The sequence below is a fragment of the Ascaphus truei genome, chromosome 11 (genome assembly GCF_040206685.1).
Source record: "Ascaphus truei isolate aAscTru1 chromosome 11, aAscTru1.hap1, whole genome shotgun sequence".
Taxonomy (NCBI): domain Eukaryota; kingdom Metazoa; phylum Chordata; class Amphibia; order Anura; family Ascaphidae; genus Ascaphus; species Ascaphus truei.
Window position 1 is genome coordinate 54391452 of NC_134493.1, and position 18954 is coordinate 54410405.

The 18954-nt window shown below is 55.4% G+C and overlaps 1 protein-coding gene across 2 annotated transcripts in view; it reads left to right on the forward strand.

Moving 5' to 3' along the window:
• The window catches only part of CAPN15 (calpain 15), a 35281-nt gene extending 16590 nt beyond the window's left edge, over positions 1-18691 (forward strand). For both annotated transcript variants that reach the window (XM_075566384.1, XM_075566383.1), the window contains exons 2-12: positions 1093-2242; positions 3181-3389; positions 4095-4278; positions 4987-5210; positions 6323-6448; positions 6838-6990; positions 8149-8310; positions 9449-9690; positions 10196-10365; positions 12691-12869; positions 18316-18691. In XM_075566384.1, the coding sequence (XP_075422499.1) occupies positions 1106-2242; positions 3181-3389; positions 4095-4278; positions 4987-5210; positions 6323-6448; positions 6838-6990; positions 8149-8310; positions 9449-9690; positions 10196-10365; positions 12691-12869; positions 18316-18493 (2964 nt within the window). In that variant the 5' untranslated portion in view covers positions 1093-1105 and the 3' untranslated portion in view covers positions 18494-18691. The remainder of the gene's footprint in view (positions 1-1092; positions 2243-3180; positions 3390-4094; positions 4279-4986; positions 5211-6322; positions 6449-6837; positions 6991-8148; positions 8311-9448; positions 9691-10195; positions 10366-12690; positions 12870-18315) is intronic.
• The last annotated feature ends 263 nt before the right edge of the window (positions 18692-18954 follow it).

Here is an 18954-nt window from a genome sequence, read left to right on the forward strand (position 1 = left end):
CCCCCTCTCTCTTCCGACCCCTCTCTCTTCCGACCCCTCTCTCTCCCTTCCCCCTTCTCTCTCCGCCCCCTCCCTCTTCCGCCCCCTCCCTCTTCCGCCCCCTCCCTCTTCCGCCCCCTCCCTCTTCCGCCCCCTCCCTCTTCCGCCCCCTCCCTCTTCCGACCCCTCCCTTTTCCGACCCCTCCCTCTTCCGACCCCTCCCTCTTCCGACCCCTCCCTCTTCCGACCTCTCCCTCTTCCGACCCCTCCCTCTTCCGACCCCTCCCTCTTCCGACCCCTCCCTCTTCCGACCCCTCCCTCTTCCGACCCCTCTCTCTTCCGACCCCTCTCTCTTCCGACCCCCTCTCTCTTCCGACCCCTCTCTCTTCCGACCCCCTCTCTCTTCCGACCCCTCCCTCTTCCGACCCCTCCCTCTTCCGACCCCTCCCTCTTCCGACCCCTCCCTCTTCCGACCCCTCTCTCTTCCGACCCCTCCCTCTTCCGCCCCCTCTCTCTTCCGACCCCCTCTCTCTTCCGACCCCTCCCTCTTCCGACCCCTCCCTCTTCCGACCCCTCCCTCTTCCGACCCCTCCCTCTTCCGACCCCTCTCTCTTCCGACCCCTCCCTCTTCCGCCCCCTATCTCTTCCGACCCCTCTCTCTTCCGACCCCCTCTCTCTTCCGACCCCTCTCTCTTCCGACCCCTCTCTCTTCCGACCCCCTCTCTCTTCCGACCCCTCTCTCTTCCGACCCCCTCTCTCTTCCGACCCCCTCTCTCTTCCGACCCCCTCTCTCTTCCGACCCCCTCTCTCTCTTCCCCCCCTCTCTCTCTTCCCCCCCTCTCTCTCTTCCTCCCCTCTCTCTTCCCTCTTTTCCCCTCTCTCCTCCCCCCTCTCTCTCTCTCCTCCCCCCTCTCTCTCTCTCCTCCCCCCTCTCTCTCCTCCCCCCTCTCTTGCGTTCTTTCTTTCACTCTCTCATGTTGCTCACTCGCTCTCATGTTCTTCGTTAGCTCACTCGCTCTCTCCCTTCTCCCTCTCACTATATGGTTCCCCACGTCCCTCCTCTCTCACCACTCCCCTCTCCCTCCCTCCCTCCCTCCCTCCCTCCCCCTGCAGGCCTCCGGACCCCATGGCTGCCCCCTCCTCCTCCTGCAGGGAGTGGTCATGCTGCCGCTGCACCTACCTGAACCCCGCGGGGCAGCGTCACTGCACCATCTGCGAGGCTCCGCGCCACCAGCCCGACCTCAACCACATCCTGCGCCTCAGCTCCGCGGAGCAGCGCTGGACCTGCAGCCGCTGCACCTTCACCAACCTCACCCCCACCAACGCCTCCCCCCCCGCCACTGGCTGCCAGCTGTGCGGCTTCCTGCCCTCTGTGCCCGTCCCAAATGGCCTCCCACGGTCACCACGGGACGAGCCGGTACCTCCCAGCCAGGAGCCAGAGCCAGTCGGCGCCCCCGCCCTCCCTTTCCCGGCAGCATCGGGTTGGAGCTGCCCCCGCTGCACCCTCGTTAACACGCCGGTGTCCAGCTCCTGCTCGGCCTGCGGGGGGCCCCGCAAACTGTCCTTGCCCAACATCCCCCCTGAGGCTCTGGTGGTCCCGGAGATCCTCCCCCCTCCTGCCGCCTTCCAGGGCCCAGAGGAGCCGGCGGCGGCCCCACTCCGAGAGCCCGACTCCCCACGACCCCTCCCGGCTCTGCCGCTCTCTCCGGGGCCGCACAACGTCCCTATCCCCAGAAGCAGGAGGGAAGTAGCACCCGAGAACCCGCTTTCCCCGCCTCCCTCTGCCCCCGGTCGCCTCCCCAAGCGCCTGAGCGTCCTGGAGGAGGAGATGCCCGCTGCTGAACCCGCCCCGGCTGAGCCGCCGTCGCCCGTGAAGCACAGCCCGGACTCGAGCTGGCATTGCTGCACATGTGCTCTCCGGAACCCGAGGACTGCCAGCCGATGCTGGGTCTGTGGGGCAGAACGGGGAGCGGAAGGGGAGGGCGGGCCGGGCGAGGGGCTCCCGTCGCCCCCCGGCACTGCTGCCCTCCCCACGCCAGCCTCCCGCAAGGCAGAGTGGGACTGCCCAGCGTGCACTCTGCTGAACGAGGCGAAAGCCAAGCACTGCGCGGCCTGCCACACGCCCCAGCGCTACGTGGCACAGCACCGGACGCGGACTCGGCAGCTTCGGCGCAGGGAGAGCGTGAGGGCGGAGACGCGCCGACAGACGGACGAAGGGGAGGCCAAGGAGCTGTGGGAAAATATTGTCAGCTTCTGTCGGGAGGTGAGGGCCGCCGATCGGCATGTGCTGCAGAATTGGCACAGTCTGCCACGGCAACCCTGCCAATGCAGTCCTGCCCCCCCATCTCTGCCACTGCCCTGTCTGCCCTCTCCCTGTGATGCCAGCCCTCCCCGCTCTGCCAGCCTTCCCTACCCCCACCCCACTCTGCCAGCCCCTGCCCCCTCCCCGGTCTGCCAGCCCTTCCAACTCTGCCTGCCCTCTTCCCACTCTGCTAGCCCTCCCTGCCCCCTCCCCGCTCTGCCAGCCCCTCCCCGCTCTGCCAGCCCCTGCCCCCTCCCCGCTCTGCCAACCCTACCAGCCCCTGCCCTCTCCCAGCCCTCCCTGCTCTGCCAGCCCCTGCCCTCTTCCCCCCTCTCCCAGCCCTCCCTGCGCTGCCAACCCCTGCCTCCTCCCCACTCTGCCAGCCCTCCCCACTCTGGTTATATCCCTCCCACTCCCTGCGCTGTCAGCCCTCCCTGCACCCTCCCCGCTCTGCCTGCCCCTGCCCTCTCCCAGTCTTCCCTGCGCTGCCAGCCCCTGCCTCCTCCCCACTCTGGTTATATCCCTCCCACTCCCTGCGCTGCCAGCCCTCCCTGCCCCCTCCCCGCTCTGCCTGCCCCTGCCCTCTCCCAGCCCTCCCTGCGCTGCCAGCCCCTGCCTCCTCCCCACTCTGGTTATATCCCTCCCACTCCCTGCGCTGCCAGCCCTCCCTGCCCCCTCCCCTCTCTTCCAGCCCCCCACTCCCTTCCCACTCTGCCAGCCCCCCTGCCCACTCCCTACCCACTCTGCACTGCCAGCCATCCCCGGGCCCTCCCTGCTCTACCAGCTGTGCCCGCCCCGTTGCCACTGCCGAATCCCTCCTGATCCCGTGCTAACGCTCTCTCTTGTCCCACTCTCCCTCCCTCCCTGACCACGGTCCTTTTCTGTGTCCCCCACCCCAGAACAGGGTGAATTTCGTGGATGACAGCTTCCCCCCGGGCCCGCGCTCTGTGGGATTCCCGGAGTCCGACAGCGTCCAGCAGCGCGTCAAACAGTGGCTGCGGCCTCACGAAATCAGCGGCAGCATCTTCAAAGACCGCATGGTCAAGTGGACGGTCTTCCGCACGCTGCGGCCCTCCGATATCTTGCAAGGGCTTCTGGGAAACTGCTGGTGAGGCGCTGCTTGGGACACAAGTTTGGAAATGCAGAGCTAGAGGTGTTTCATGGCTCAGCCCTCCGTAACGATCGTCTTTTTAGGATCGGAGGAGCCTTCACGGTCTTTACCTCATCTCTTGTGATAGGACTCTGTGTAGATTTGTTGTGTAAGGAAGCCAAAAACATTGAGAAGGGGTCAGAAAAATGCCTGGTTATCCTCCGAGGAACAGAGCGGCGAAAACATTTTGTTAACGACTTCTCCGTGTGATTGGCTTCGTTAGGTAACATTTCCACCGCAATTACATCCTTATTTGTGGCCTTATGAAATCCATCATCATCAGACGCTTGCTGCCCTGCACATGTATCTGTTTGTTTAATTTATAGTAGCAGTCACAAAGCAAAAATAAATACATTTGGTTATCTCTAGACACAGAGCAATTAGGTAAATGTCATTGAAAGGGGAGAATTAAGTATTCAGTGTCCATGGAGCAGCGGAGCAGCGTTATAACTTGTTGATAAAGCGCCAACATATTCCACAGTGCAGTACAATAGTGTGAAGACCATGTTCACATAGAATGGGGCAGTGTGGGCAAAGAGCTTACAATCTAAAAGGGAGAGTGGATACAAGGGGAGGGGGAGGTACTGCACGATGGGTGTCGTGGTAGAGGAGAGGAGGAGAGGATGATGATGGTGTGACGCCGGACCACTCCTCCTCGCACAGGTTCCTCAGTGCCCTAGCGGTGCTGGCGGAGCGGCCGGAGCTGGTAGAGCGGGTGATGATCACGCGGGGGATGTGCCCAGAGGGGGCTTACCAGGTGCGGCTGTGCAAAGACGGCACATGGATCACGGTGCTGGTGGATGACATGTTGCCGTGCGACGAGGCCGGGTACCTGCTCTTCTCTCAGGTCAGTGGAGACGGAAGACCACCGCCTCTCCCCTCCCTGCCCCCGAAGGGAGGAACAAAGTGACATGTTTAAGGGGTCACGTCTGGGCGATTGAAGCCTTGGTTACCAAAACGTGACACCTATACGTATTTTGCAATCCTATTTCAGTTGGTAAAGTCGGAGAGCTGACACGTGGGAGGGGCGGGATTTCCTCTGGCGTCCGTCTGTCCCCCGTGTTCTCGGCCCCAGTTTGCAGAGTTTTGCACAAGGACGGTAATGCTCCCTCCGAGAAACCGATTCCATGGGTTGGCCAACTCCAGTCCTTAAGGGCCCCCAGCCGGTCAGGTTTCAGGATATCCTTTCTTCAGCACAGGTGGCTCAATCAGTCCCTGCTTCAGCACAGGTGGCTCAATCAGTCCCAGCTTCAGCAGAGGGGGCGCAATCAGTCCCAGCTTCAGCAGAGGGGGCGCAATCAGTGGCTCAGTGGAAGAGAAGAAAGTCGGGATCACCTTTATGAAACCATTTCCCTTATCGAGGGACTATGCTGATAAAACACTGTAATTATGACAGAAGTAGCCTGTGTTAATCCGGCCCCTTCCCTTAGAATGCTGACGGGGCAGTGAACCCCCGTCCCCGAGAGCTTACAATCTAATGCTCTAGTAACTAGGCTCAGAAAGGAGTGCTTGCCATGTGATGCCCACCTCCCTTTGTGCCCTCCCCCCCTCGCAGGCTCAGAGGAAGCAGCTATGGGTGGCGCTGATCGAGAAGGCCCTGGCAAAGCTGCACGGCTCCTACTTCGCCCTCCAGGCCGGCCGTGCCATCGAGGGCCTGGCTACGCTGACGGGAGCCCCCTGCGAGAGCCTGATGCTGCAGGTCAGCTCCACTAACCCCCGGGAGGAGACCGTAGACACTGACCTCATCTGGGCCAAAATGCTGAGCTCTAAGGAGGCTGGGTAAGAGCAAGGGGGCGTAGTGGGGAGGCAGAGCCAGAGAGGGGGAGGGCTAATAAGGATCTAGTCGGGTGTAGGAGGTGGTGCTCTTGAGGAAGTCGGGGGTAGAGATAAGTGGACATGGATATAAGGACAATACAGCATATCTATAGGCATCTGCACTTATACACAGAGATTCCCTCTGCTCCTCCTATACACAGAATAGATCCCCTCAGCTTCTACTATATACAGGTAGAATAGATCCCCTCAGCTTCTCCTATACACAGGTAGAATAGATCCCCTCAGCTTCTCCTATACACAGGATGAATAGATCCCCTCTGCTCCTTCTATACACAGGTAGGAGAGGTCCCCTCTGCTCCTCTAATACACAGATAGAATAGATCCCCTCAGCTCCTTCTATACACAGGTAGGAGAGGTCCCCTGTATTTCTGTGCTCTCACACATCTTCTGTTTGGTTTTCTCTCCTGTTGATATATATTATTATATATATAATCTATATTTAGTAGGATAGCAATCAGTGTGTGTGTATATATATATATATATATATATATATATATATATATATATATATATATATATATATATATAATATATATTCCGCATACAATACGTTACCATGTTTTAATTTGCTCTTCTCATGAAGGATTTTTATGGGCAGCTTCAAACGTAAGGGCAACATGAAACCAGGACATTTTTAGTGATAAGATTCCTTTCCTGGTTTCCCATACATTGTGTATAAGCTATAATTTATATTCTGACAGGTGTGACCCTGTTCTTAGCTCTATCTAGCTATGTCTGTTATTTTAAACAGTTCCTAGGATCCCTCTCTGTTTTATATGCTCTGATATGTCTCTCTTTCTACTCTAGCCCTGATATATTTTTCTTAATTCTTTATCTTCCTGAGAAATCAGTATGTTTAGTTAGCAAAAATAGTTAGCTAAGACCAGTGATTTATGTCTCTTTGTCCTGAGGGTATAAGAATCACTTTGAATATAGCCTAAGTTACTACCTTCAGATACTTGAAGCTGAGCTGAAGTATATAGTATGCTGTATTTTTACTGAAGCTGATTGAAGAAATAAAAGACTGCTGACTTTTCTAACACCTGTGAGTACAGTTTCCTGATGGGAGCTTCCTGCGGAGGAGGGAACATGAAGGTAGACGACACTGCCTATGAGAGCGTGGGACTGCGGCCCCGGCACGCCTACTCCATACTGGACGTGAGGGAAATTCAGGGCTTCAGGTGAGCAGGGAGCTTACAGACGGGAGGGAGATGGGAGCACAAGCGCGTCAGACACACAAGGGTGTAGGGTTCTCATCGGATATCTATGACTATGAGCAATCCTTTCTCATATCTCTGCCTCCTCTGCATGCTTTCCACGGCAATATAATAACATGCAGAGCAATGAACTTGTCTCGCTGGGTCTGGGCGCGGGATACAGGGCGCTGCGCTTGTCTCGCTCGGTCTGGGTGCGGGATACAGGGCGCTGCGCTTGTCTCGCTGGGTCTGGGCGCGGGATACAGGGCGCTGCGCTTGTCTCGCTGGGTGCGGGATACAGGTCGCTGCGCTTCTCTGACACTGGGCGCGGGATGTTGTGCTCTTCGTACAGCCTTTCCCATCATGCTTTGCAGGCTGCTCCGGTTACGTAACCCCTGGGGTCGCTTCTCCTGGAACGGGAGCTGGTCAGATGAGTGGCCCACGTGGCCGGCGCAGCTAAAGCTCGAGCTGATGCCGAACGGGAGCAGCGAGGGCGTCTTCTGGATGGAGTACAGCGATTTCATCCGGTGAGAGCCAGAACGCCCCTGCGTCAGCAGAACCCAAACGCCACACGCGGCGTCCCCCATCACGCGGCGTCTCCCGTCACGCGGCGTCTCCCGTCACGCGGCGTCTCGCGGCGTCTCGCGGCGTCTCGCGGCGTCTCCCGTCTCGCAGCGTCTCCCGTCTCGCGGCGTCTCCCGTCTCGCGGCGTCTCCCGTATCGCGCCGTCTCCCGTCACGCGGCGTCTCACGTCTCGCGGCGTCTCCCGTCACGCGGCGTTTATTAGCAGCCCCTGTGCAAATGAATGAGGAAAGGGATTACGTGCAGGGGGAGCAGCGATCCCATTCCTTGTAGTGAATTCTCCCTGATACTGGGCATGAGATCAGCGCCAGTGAAATGAATGGGACCCGAATCTCCCCCAGCACACGGCGCTGCGTAGGCCCAGTCACCGCGTGGGACCGCGCCGTACACCTGCATATTACAGCAATGTGAAAGTTTATAACATATTGCTGCTTTTCTGCCTCTGCCCTACACCCCCACTCCTTTCTCATGCACAACCCCTTTGTCTCTGTCCTTCTCCCTCTCTCTCCCCTCCCTCCCTCCCTACCGCCGCCTCCATCCCTACCGCCGCCTCATCTTCCTTCTACCTTTTCCCGTCTATTTCCCTCATTCTGATCTTGCTCTCCCTTCTACTTTCCCTCCCTGTCCCCTCCTTCTCCTCTCTCTCCGTCTCTCCGTCCCTGTCTCTCTCTCCCTCATGCATTTTCTCTCATTCTCACCTTTTCTCTTCTCTCACTTTTTCTCATTCTACTCTTCCGACTTTCCGCCCTCCTTCCCTCTTTTCCCTCTCTACCTTCTCTCTCTTCCCTCTCTACCTCCTCTTTCTTCCCTCTCTACCTCCTCTCTTTTCCCTCTCTACCTTCTCTCTCTTCGATCTCTACCTCCTCTCTTCCCTCTCTACCTCCTCTCTCTTCCCTCTCTACCTCCCCTCTCTTCCCTCTCTACCTCCTCTCTTCCCTCTCTACCTCCTCTCTTCCCTCTCTACCTCCTCTCTCTTCCATCTCTACCTCCTCTCTTCCATCTACCTCCTCTCTCTTCCCTCTCTACCTCCTCTCTCTTCCATCTCTACCTCCTCTCTCTTCCCTCTCTACCTCCTACCACACCCCACCTTCCCCCCCTCCCAGGTATTTTGACTCGGTGGACATCTGTAAGATTCACACGGACTGGCACGAGGTCCGAGTCCAGGGCACCTTCCCCAGCAAGGCCTCGGTCCCAGTGACCGTCACGTCTCTCGCGGTGCTGGAGCGCACGGCGCTGGAGTACTCCCTCTTTCAGGAGGGCAGCAGGTGAGAGCCCGGTGGGACCAGCTGGGACAGGGTGTGGGGAGAGACTGCAGCACAGAGGCCGCGAGAGGAGCCTTCCAGACCTCGGCTGCTTTACACTGTAAACATGTTTGAAGGTCGGGAAAAAAAGCCGTCTATGAGTAGGGTTGCCAGCTCTGCACTTCTTTAGCCCGAGCTGTGCTTGAAAGCTGTGTAATGCGGCAGGCAGAAGCTCAGAGGGGTTCCATGTCACAATGGGTATGAAGTAAAAGGTGACGCTGTGTGCTCATTTGCATGTCATTACCCAGAATCCCTGGCTGCAGTGGGAACACTGTGCGCTAAGAGATAATGGGGAAGGGCAGGGTGGCAGACCTGCCTGAGACGTGTGACAGTGCTCACACGCGGGATTATTATTTGCCGCACAGGGGAGAGGTTTTTGCCCCTTTCTTGACCCACCATAACCTAGTAACGTTGTCACTGCGTTTTGTGCCCAGGACAGACGTGGAAACGAGAGGTGGCTCCCTGGTAAAATAACAGGGATGTTGGGTCCGGGAGGAGATGTTCTTATAGCAGGGGGACACATTGTTCTACCAGCGTCTCCTCGTCTAAGGTGGTGTTACGTGATCATGGTGAGATGTTCTCCTAGGAAGGGGGTTCAATAGCACTCGTAAATTGAAGAAAACTGATCTTTATTGAGGTAACATTTTCCTCCGACGCGTTTCGGGTCCCAGCTGAGATGCGAAACGCGTCGGTGGAATGTTGCCTCAATAAAAGGAACTTTTTCTTCAATTTCCGAGTGCCCGCTGCCTTTCTGCTGCTGAGTCTGTTCCAAAACAGGATCTACACCAGCAGGGGCGGCAAACTCCTGTCCTCAACAGCCACTATCAGGCCATGTTTTCAGGATATCCCTGCTTCACCACAGGTGGCAACTGAGCCACTGATATAGCCACCTGTGCTGAAGCAGGGATATCCCTAATATGTGGTCCTTGAGGACTGGAGTTGGCCACCCCAGGCTCCTGACTGCATATGGTGCAGCACTGTTATATGTCCTGGTACAGTAGGGAGCACATTGCCGGCATAATGCTGTTCCTTCAGCAGTGTAGGGTCTTTGTAGTGGGAGGTATGAACCCCCCCTCCCCCCCCCCGTCTTTCCTCCTTGTAGACGCTCTGACACTGCGGACAGCCACCTCCTGGACCTCTGCATCATGGTGTTCCGCGCGCTGCACGACGGTGCCGGGAAGGTGACGCTGGGCCGGCTCATGGCTCACAGCCGGCGCGCAGTGAAGAAGTTTGTGGGGTGCGACGTGATGCTGGAGCCCGGGGAGTATGCCGTGGTGTGCTATGCGTTTAACCACTGGCAGACCGCCATGCCAGCAACGGGAGCCGGAGCCTCCACAGATCAGGGTAGGTGTAGTGGAAGGCAAAGGGAAGAGGCCACGGAACGCTTGTATCTTGTGTAGCATACCACTCTGTGCCACGGCATGTGGCTGCATACCACTCTGTGCCACGGCATGTGGCTGCATACCACTCTGTGCCACGGCATGTGGCTGCATACCACTCTGTGCCACGCCATGTTGCTGCATGCCACTCTGTGCCGCGGCCATGTTGCTGCATGCCACTCTGTGCCGCGGCCATGTTGCTGCATGCCACTCTGTGCCGCGGCCATGTTGCTGCATGCCACTCTGTGCCGCGGCCATGTTGCTGCATGCCACTGTGCCACGGCCATTTTGCTGCATGCCACTCTGCCACGGCCATGTTGCTGCATGCCACTTTGTGCCACTGTCATTTTGCTACATGCCACTATGTCACGGCGTTGGTGCAGTTTGCCACGTCCATACTGTAGCATACCACGTCCACGCAGGGATAGGATGTGTATGAAGAGCAGCTGTGACCCCCTCCCCTCTCTCAGACTCCAGCCCCCCGGGCACCGTTAGCCGCCGCTCAGCCGCAGACCCCATGGGGTACGTCCTGGCCATATACAGCTCGCGTCCCGTCATGGTGGAACAAGTGGAGGCGCAGCCAACGGCGCTCGCAGACGCCATCATCCTGCTGACCGAGGACAAGGGGGAGCGACACGAGGTGACCGCACAGCCGGGCCAACTTACTCCCCCAGGGCTGAGAGCTCGGGTCCCCTCTCCCAACACCCCCCATCTGTCTCACATCCCCTCTCCCAACACCCCCCATCTGTCTCACATCCCCTCTCCCAACACCCCCCATCTGTCTCACATCCCTCTCCCAACACCCCCCATCTGTCTCTCTCACATCCCTCTCCCAACACCCCCCATCTGTCTCACATCCCCTCTCCCAACACCCCCCATCTGTCTCACATCCCTTTCCCAACACCCCCCATCTGTCTCTCTCACATCCCTCTCCCAACACCCCCCATCTGTCTCACATCCCCTCTCCCAACACCCCCCATCTGTCTCTCTCACATCCCCTCTCCCAACACCCCCCCATCTCTCACATCCCCTCTCCCAACACCCCCCATCTGTCTCACATCCCCTCTCCCAACACCCCCCATCTGTCTCACATCCCCTCTCCCAACACCCCCCATCTGTCTCACATCCCCTCTCCCAACACCCCCCATCTGTCTCACATCCCCTCTCCCAACACCCCCCATCTGTCTCTCTCACATCCCTCTCCCAACACCCCCCATCTGTCTCACATCCCTCTCCCAACACCCCCCATCACATCCCTCTCCCAACACCCCCCATCTGTCTCACATCCCTCTCCCAACACCCCCCAGCTGTCTCACATCCCTCTCCCAACACCCCCCATCACATCCCTCTCCCAACACCCCCATCTGTCTCACATCCCTCTCCCAACACCCCCCATCTGTCTCACATCCCCTCTCCCAACACCCCCCATCTGTCTCACATCCCCTCTCCCAACACCCCCCATCTGTCTCACATCCCTCTCCCAACACCCCCCATCTGTCTCACATCCCTCTCCCAACACCCCCCATCTGTCTCACATCCCCTCTCCCAACACCCCCCATCTGTCTCACATCGCCTCTCCCAACACCCCCCATCAGTCTCACATCCCTCTCCCAACATCCCCCATCTGTCTCACATCCCTCTCCCAACACCCCCCATCTGTCTCACATCCCCTCTCCCAACACCCCCCATCTGTCTCACATCCCTCTCCCAACACCCCCCATCTGTCTCACATCGCCTCTCCCAACACCCCCCATCTGTCTCACATCCCCTCTCCCAACACCCCCCACCTGTCTCACATCGCCTCTCCCAACACCCCCCATCTGTCTCACATCGCCTCTCCCAACACCCCCCACCTGTCTCACATCCCCTCTCCCAACACCCCCCATCTGTCTCACATCCCTCTCCCAACACCCCCATCTGTCTCACATCCCCTCTCCCAACACCCCCCATCTGTCTCTCACGTCCCCTCTCCCAACACCCCCCATCTGTCTCACACCCCTCTCCCAACACCCCCCATCTGTCGCTCTCGCGTCCCCTCTCCCAACACCCCCTATCCGTATCTCTCACGTCCCCTCTCCCAACACCCCCCATCTGTCTCTCACGTCCCCTCTCCCAACACCCCCCATCTGTCTCTCACGTCCCCTCTCCCAACACCCCCCATCTGTCTCTCACGTCCCCTGTCCCAACACCCCCCATCTGTTTCTCTCGCATCCCCTCTCTCAACACCCCCCATCTGTCTCTCTCACGTCCCCACTCCCAACACCCCCATCTGTCTCTCATGTCCCCTTTCAACAGCTGCGCTCTCTCGTCCACTCTCCCAACAACCCTCTCTCATTTCTCTTCTCCTAACAACCCCTATCTCTCTCACTCCCCCCCTCCCAACACTCTCACTCTCTCCTTCTCTCGCCCTCTCTCTCTCTCACTCCCCCCTCCCAACACTCTCACTCTCTCCTTCTCTCGCCCCTCTCTTTCTCTCACCCCTCTCTCGCCCCCCTCTCTCTCGCCGCTCTCTCTCTCTCGCCCCTCTCTCTCTCTCGCCCCCCTCTCTCTCTCGCCCCCCTCTCTCTCGCCCCCCTCTCTCTCTCGCCCCCCCTCTCTCTTGCCCCCCTCTCTCTCTCACCCCCCTCTCTCTCTCGCCCCTCTCTCTCTCTCGCCCCTCTCTCACTCACTCTTCCTCCTCTTTCTTCCCTTTCTTCCTCCTCTCTCTGCTGGTATCTCTCCTCGCGATCTCTCTCTCTCCTCTCTCTCCTGTCCCATCTTCCTTGCCTTTTTCCTTTCCATTACCCTCCCTCCCAACGTCACACCCCCCTATTGACTCCTCTGCAGAGTTCCTGCCCCCCTTTTTTTCTTGGTCTATGGGTGGCACCCCCCTGCCAGCGAGAGGGGAAGTTTCCATGCCCAGTTCTGTCCAACCTCTCTAGGTGTGAGAGATGGCTGCACCCCTGACCCCTTGCTCTCCCCACAGGGCCGTGAAGGGATGACCTGTTACTACCTGACCCATGGCTGGGCCGGCCTCATCGTCGTGGTGGAAAACAGGCACCCCAAATCCTTCCTGCACATCCAGTGCGACTGCACGGACAGCTTCAACGTGGTGTCCACGCGTGGCAGCCTGAAAACCCACGACAGTGTCCCCCCGCTACACAGGTGAGAGAGCAAGAGCAGCCGCCAACGGGGGGGTAGGGGGGTCACGCAGTGACACACGTTATCCCGCAGCGTCTCGCAGTGTCACACGGAATCCTGCAGTGTCACATGGTATGTTACACTCCGTGATACTATGTTACACTGCGTGGTATACTACTTGTGCGATACTGTATTACACTGTGTGATACTACCTGCGTGATGCTATGTTGCACCGCGTTATATTGCCTGTGCGATAGTATTGTGCAGGGTAACTGTAGGCGGACACTCACAGAGGTATGCAAGGGAGACTGATTATAGTGAAATTAAATAAGCCTTTTATTGCGCCTGTTTCCTTAACATCAGGAAACCATCCAAACAAGGGGTAAACAAAGCTTCTATTCACTTGGGAGTATTTCTAGTGAAATACTATGCAGTTCACAACTCCCTTAGATAAGCATGTCTCCCAGTCCCAAACGTATAGCATGAAATGAACAGATATAATAAAGTCTTATAAATGAAAGTCTTATCTGTTCCTTGTGGTTTGGAGGGAAAATCTTCTCTGTCCCTGGTTGCTACCTTTTCTACAGGGTTTGTCAGCATTCAGGATTAGAAGTTTCCCCTGTGTCTTGAAAGCAGCTCTGCTGTTTCTTCTGGCAGGGCTCAAGACATGTGTCTCCAAGTTCAGCTCAGGTGTGAGCTAAGGAGTCTCTCTTTCTGTCTCAAAAGACAGGCTTTTCTAAGCCATCTAATCAGGCAGGTGGTGTTTGTTAATTGACTACCAGCAGTTAACCACCACACTGCTGGATTAGAGGTACATTACCTGAACAGGGATAACTCCCCTGTTACATACCTCCCCTTTTTGTGGGAAGCTCGGGCTTGCCACGGCCAAAGCCCATCCTTCCACTCTCATTCTAGATATCTCTGTGACTTGAATGAGAGTGGATGGAGGAAGAGAACCCTCAGTCCTGCTGGGATTGGAGCCCTTTCTCCAGTTTATTCGTGTCTCCTCCTGAAGGTGCTTGAGATCAGCACTCCTCAGTCGCTCGAGGAGGACTTTTTCTAAGTATAGACTTTTTGCTACGTGCGCGGTCATGAGATTCCCTCGCATCGGGTGCTCGTCTTATTGTAGGCATACTGTATGGCAGCAGTTGCAGAGCGTTTAAAAACAGCCCTTTGAGTTTTCTGGTCTTGAAGCTGTCTCTCTGCCCTTTTCCCACTCAATTGGGTTGCTAGTTCAGCCTCTTTGGGGTTAAGTTGCAATTCCACACCCACTTCCAGAGAATGTCCCATCTTTTCAGCTTCATCAGCTAAGGATTCTTCTGGTTTTGATTCAGCACGTGTACCTTCTTTTGTTGCCTGCTGGGTGGCTGAAGGTTTTGCTAGTGCTTGTTTAGGTGGTTCAAATTTTGCAACCTTGTCTTTCAGATGAGCGGTATTCCCAGCTCTCACTGTACCCTTGTCTTCATGGGTTTTTGAGGCTGTGGGATACTGACGCTTAGTCAGGGTCAATACTTGTCCTTGTAGGACTGTAATCTCATCCGCGAGAGATCCCTGTTTTTTGAGCGCGCCTTGCAAGTCTCTTCTCAGGGAATTTATCTGCACGCTTTGCTTCCTCTGAGCTTGCTTCCACATTTTTATTGCATTGTGAAGCACTATGAATTTTTTTGCTCGGGCCACAGTTACTTGTTTTAGTTTCTGGACCTTCTTATGCTCCCTTTTGTGCCGGGTCACCTGGGTTCTAAGCTTGGCCTCTAGCGATGCTTTGGTGAGGCTCAGGGTAGCCTTCAGTTTCTCATGCTGCTTTGCGGGGATATACAGTACTGGGTAATCAGACGTTCCTGCAGCACTTGAATTTCTTTAACAGCCTGCAGATTGTCTTCCTGCAGAGTTCGCTGCTTCTCCTCGGCCTTCTCGAGGTGCGTACGCAGACCTTGCAGTTGGTTTTGCAGTCGGTGCTCTGCTTCAAACTTCTCACCTTCCAAAAGTCTATTTATTTCCTTAAGCTCGTGCAGCTTTTCATTCTTTTCCTTGACTTCGTCTGTCAACTGAAAATTTTCTTCTTTCAGTTTTAAGTTTTCTCTTTTTAATCTTGAATTTTCTCCTTTACAGTCTCTGTACTATTCAGGGCCTCCTTGCAGTCCTCCTTCCATTTACACACATCTGCTTTGAGAATGACAGTCTCCTGGCGTGAGACTTCCTTCTCTAGCTGGAGGGTCTGAAGCTCCTTCTGAGAGACTTTGAGATCTGTATCAAGATTGACAATAGTTTCTTTAGATATGTCCAGCTCCTCAGTGAGACTGTGTAGTTCCTTTCTGGAAACTTCCAGATCTGTGAGGCAGCTGTTGGTCTCATGATGTGAGGCATCCAGTGCTCTGCGGAGTGTCTGAACCTCTTTCTGAGATACGTCCACCTCTGTCCGGACATTGTTGACCTCCTGTTGTGAGGCATTCAGCTCTCCGCGAAGAGTGTGAACGTCTTGCTGAAAGACTCATCTGCTTTAGTGCCTCCTCATACTTCCGCTTCAGCTTAGTCATCATTTTATCAGATTGGCTTTGCTTTTCATCCATGGCGGAAATAGTAGCGTTTGCGGTATCTAGCTCAGTCTTGAGATCGTCCAATTCTGTTCCAGATTCAGAGTAAATTGCGAGCACAGTCTTCTGTAGCTCAGCATTATTTTCTCTCTCCCTTTCCAATTCTTCACAGAGTAGATCACAGTCACGCCTGGCATTTTTCAGGGCATCTTCAGGGCTGGTCAAGGGATCGTCACTCACTGGTTCCAGCTCCGCTTCCCTGGGATGACTGGTTGAGGGTTCCTCACTGTTGGCAAAGGACAGACACTTCTTTGGGGTACACGACTTCTGCCTTGGGCCCTCTGGATATTCGGTTATACGCAGGACGAATTCTCCATTTTCTCTAGCCTGCAGGGCATCTCGGTCCCCCTTTTTCTCCACAGGATCTGCGGACGTGTCTGTTCCTTCCACGGTACATGAAGAACCGCTTTTCTTTTTCCGCCTTTTTGATTTGGATGACACCGTCCCTTCAGGGATACTGGGGTCTCCCATCTTCATTTGAAATTTTAGCAGCGTCACTGGATCCACCCGGCTTTTCTTGCAACTGTAATAGCTGACGGAAATATTCGGTGATCCACTGCTCCCGCTCTGTCTCCTGCTGATCATATTCGTCATCAAAGGGAGTGGTCTTTTCTGTTCGTGCCGAGTTCAGGCACCCCTACCATTATTGGGGTGTTTTGTGGGTGTGACTCGGTTCGGGTTCCCCGTAAGAGATGTCTTCCTCTTTATTGGACTGGAAGGGCCACTCTTCCGTGGGGTAGGGTTCATTACAGGAACGCTGCATCTTGTCCTCCATTTTTAGGCTATCAGGTGTAATTTTCTTCCTGACCTCAGGAGGCGCCATTGCAGCTGTTGCCACTGTATTTGCTAGAACCCCCAATTGTGGTAGTCCTACAGGTGGGCATATTTTGCTTGTAGAGGTCGTAGCTCTCACAGGCATCTCTGTAGACTTTCTTGGGTAAGTTTTACAATATCAGCAGTACTGTGCATGCATTTTCTCTTATCAGGTATACAAGATGTGCAGTTGCTAGGTAAAAACGTCTATTTGCTTTACACCATTTACTTGATAGGTGTAATCTCTCATTAGGTATGCTGGATGTGCAGTTGCTAGGTAAAAACTTTTGTTTGCTTTACACCATTTACTTGCTAGGTGCAATCTCTCTGCTTCAGCCAAATAATGTGATTTTCTGTTTGAGTTCAGTCTCAACTTTGGGTATTATGACATTCACTCTTCACACTTTGGGATACCTTTTACACAGTTCAGCAATTCCTTTTTTTCTAGTAGGCAATTTTACCCTCAGCACTTGTTTACTGAAAATTCCCCTGCTTCAGCACAGTCTTGCATCAATTTTCACATTTTTCTGCATATACTCCATTCACAACTGGTAGTCCTATGCGGTGTGGCAGCCTTTACTTGCAGAATCAGTACCGCTCATGGGTCACCATCTGTATTCACTGCTTCAGCTAAACATTTGAAAATAACAAACGCCTATCCCTTTCAAGGGCTAACTCACTTCTTGAACCCTGACTATGGCTGGAAGGCAAACCCCCTATTTCAATGACCATATTACACTTTATTGTGATAGGCAAATAAGATTTTACCTGCTTCAGCAGTCTCTCTCTCTCTCCTCTTGGGATTGGGGAAAAGAGTCCATCTGTGGTTTTGTAAGTTTCAGTGCAGTGGTGTGTATCACTTTAACTCTGATCTCTGCTGCATGAGATTTTTTTTTTTTTAAGTTGCTCAGACTGTTTGTAGGCAAAAAGCATAAAAAAATTTCACAGAACAAATCTCCGGTCCTTTCTAACTTCAAAGACCACCTCTCGTCCCACTTCGGACACCATATGTAGGCGGACGCTCACAGAGGTATGCAAGGAAGACTGATTATAGTGAAATTAAATAAGCCTTTTATTGCGCCTGTTTCCTTAACATCAGGAAACCATCCAAACAAGGGGTAAACAAAGCTTCTATTCACTTGGGAGTATTTCTAGTGAAATACTATGCAGTTCACAACTCCCTTAGATAAGCATGTCTCCCAGCCCCAAACATATAGCATGAAATGAACAGATATAATAAAGTCTTATAAATGAAAGTCTTATCTGTTCCTTGTGGTTTGGAGGGAAAATCTTCTCTGTCCCTGGTTGCTACCTTTTCTTCAGGGTTTGTCAGCATTCAGGTTTAGAAGTTTCCCCTGTGTCTTGAAAGCAGCTCTGCTGTTTCTTCTGGCAGGGCTCAAGACATGTGTCTCCAAGTTCTGCTCAGGTGTGAGCTAAGGAGTCTCTCTTCCTGTCTCAAAAGACAGGCTTTTCTAAGCCATCTAATCAGGCAGGTGGTGTCTGTTAATTGACTACCAGCAGTTAACCACCACACTGCTGGATTAGAGGCACATTACCTGAACAGGGATAACTCCCCTGTTACAGTAACACACATGTAGTATCACACAGTGTAACACATAGTATTGTGCAGGGTAACACAGGTAGTATCACACAGTGTAACGTAGTATTGTGCAGGGTAATACACAGGTAGTGCCACATCGCGCGGGGTAATACACAGATAGTGCCACATCGCGCGGGGTAATACACAGGTAGTGCCACATCGCGTGGGGTAATACACAGGTAGTGCTGCATCGCGCGAGGTAATACACAGGTAGTGCCACATCGCGCGGGGTAACCTGTGCCTCCCTACCCTCCATATTTCCGTCTCACACCCTCTCTCTTTCTCGCCTCCCCTTCCCCTCATCACCCTACTTCCCTCTTGATCTCCCTGTATTTCCCTCTCCCCTTACCCCTCTCTCCCCTTACCCCCTTTTCCTTCTCTTCCCGCCCCCTTACCCCTCCCTCCCACATTACCCTCTTCCCCCCCCCCTATCCCCCCTTCTCTCTCTCCTCCGTCCCGCTCCCAGGCAGGTGCTGGTCATCCTGTCTCAGCTGGAGGGCAACGCCGGCTTCTCCATCACTCACCGCCTCACTCACCGCAAGGCCAACCAGGCTTTCCTCAGCGACTGGATAGCGGGCAAATGCACCCACAGCCCCCCGCTCACCCCCGCTGTGTCCGGCCTGCACGGCCCCCGCCCTCTCTGACCCCCGTACCCTCCCCCCGAGAGGGAGAACCGGGGCAGTGACCGCTCCGTCCGGGGCAGGCACGCCCAGCACTTTATAGACGATACACGGTCACGAATGGCGACACTTGAAAACTACTCAGGACTAAAGCCTGCGCAAACAGGGGACCCAGCGGGTGGGGGGGAGGGCCGGGGGGACCCAGCGGGTGGGGGGAGAGCCGGGGGACCCAGCGGGTGGGGGGAGGGCCGGGGGATCCAGCGGCTGGGGGGGAGGGCCAGGGGACTAGAGGGTTGGGAGAGGCCCATGGGAGCCGGAGCAGGGGGGGGCAGCAGCTTGTGAGGGCCGGGGGGGGACGTAGGGGTTTGTGAGGGCCGGGGGGGACGTAGGGGTTTGTGAGGGCCAGGGGGGACCCAGTGGCTTGTGAGGGCCAGGGGGGACCCAGTGGCTTGTCAGGGCCGGGGGGGACCCAGTGGCTTGTCAGG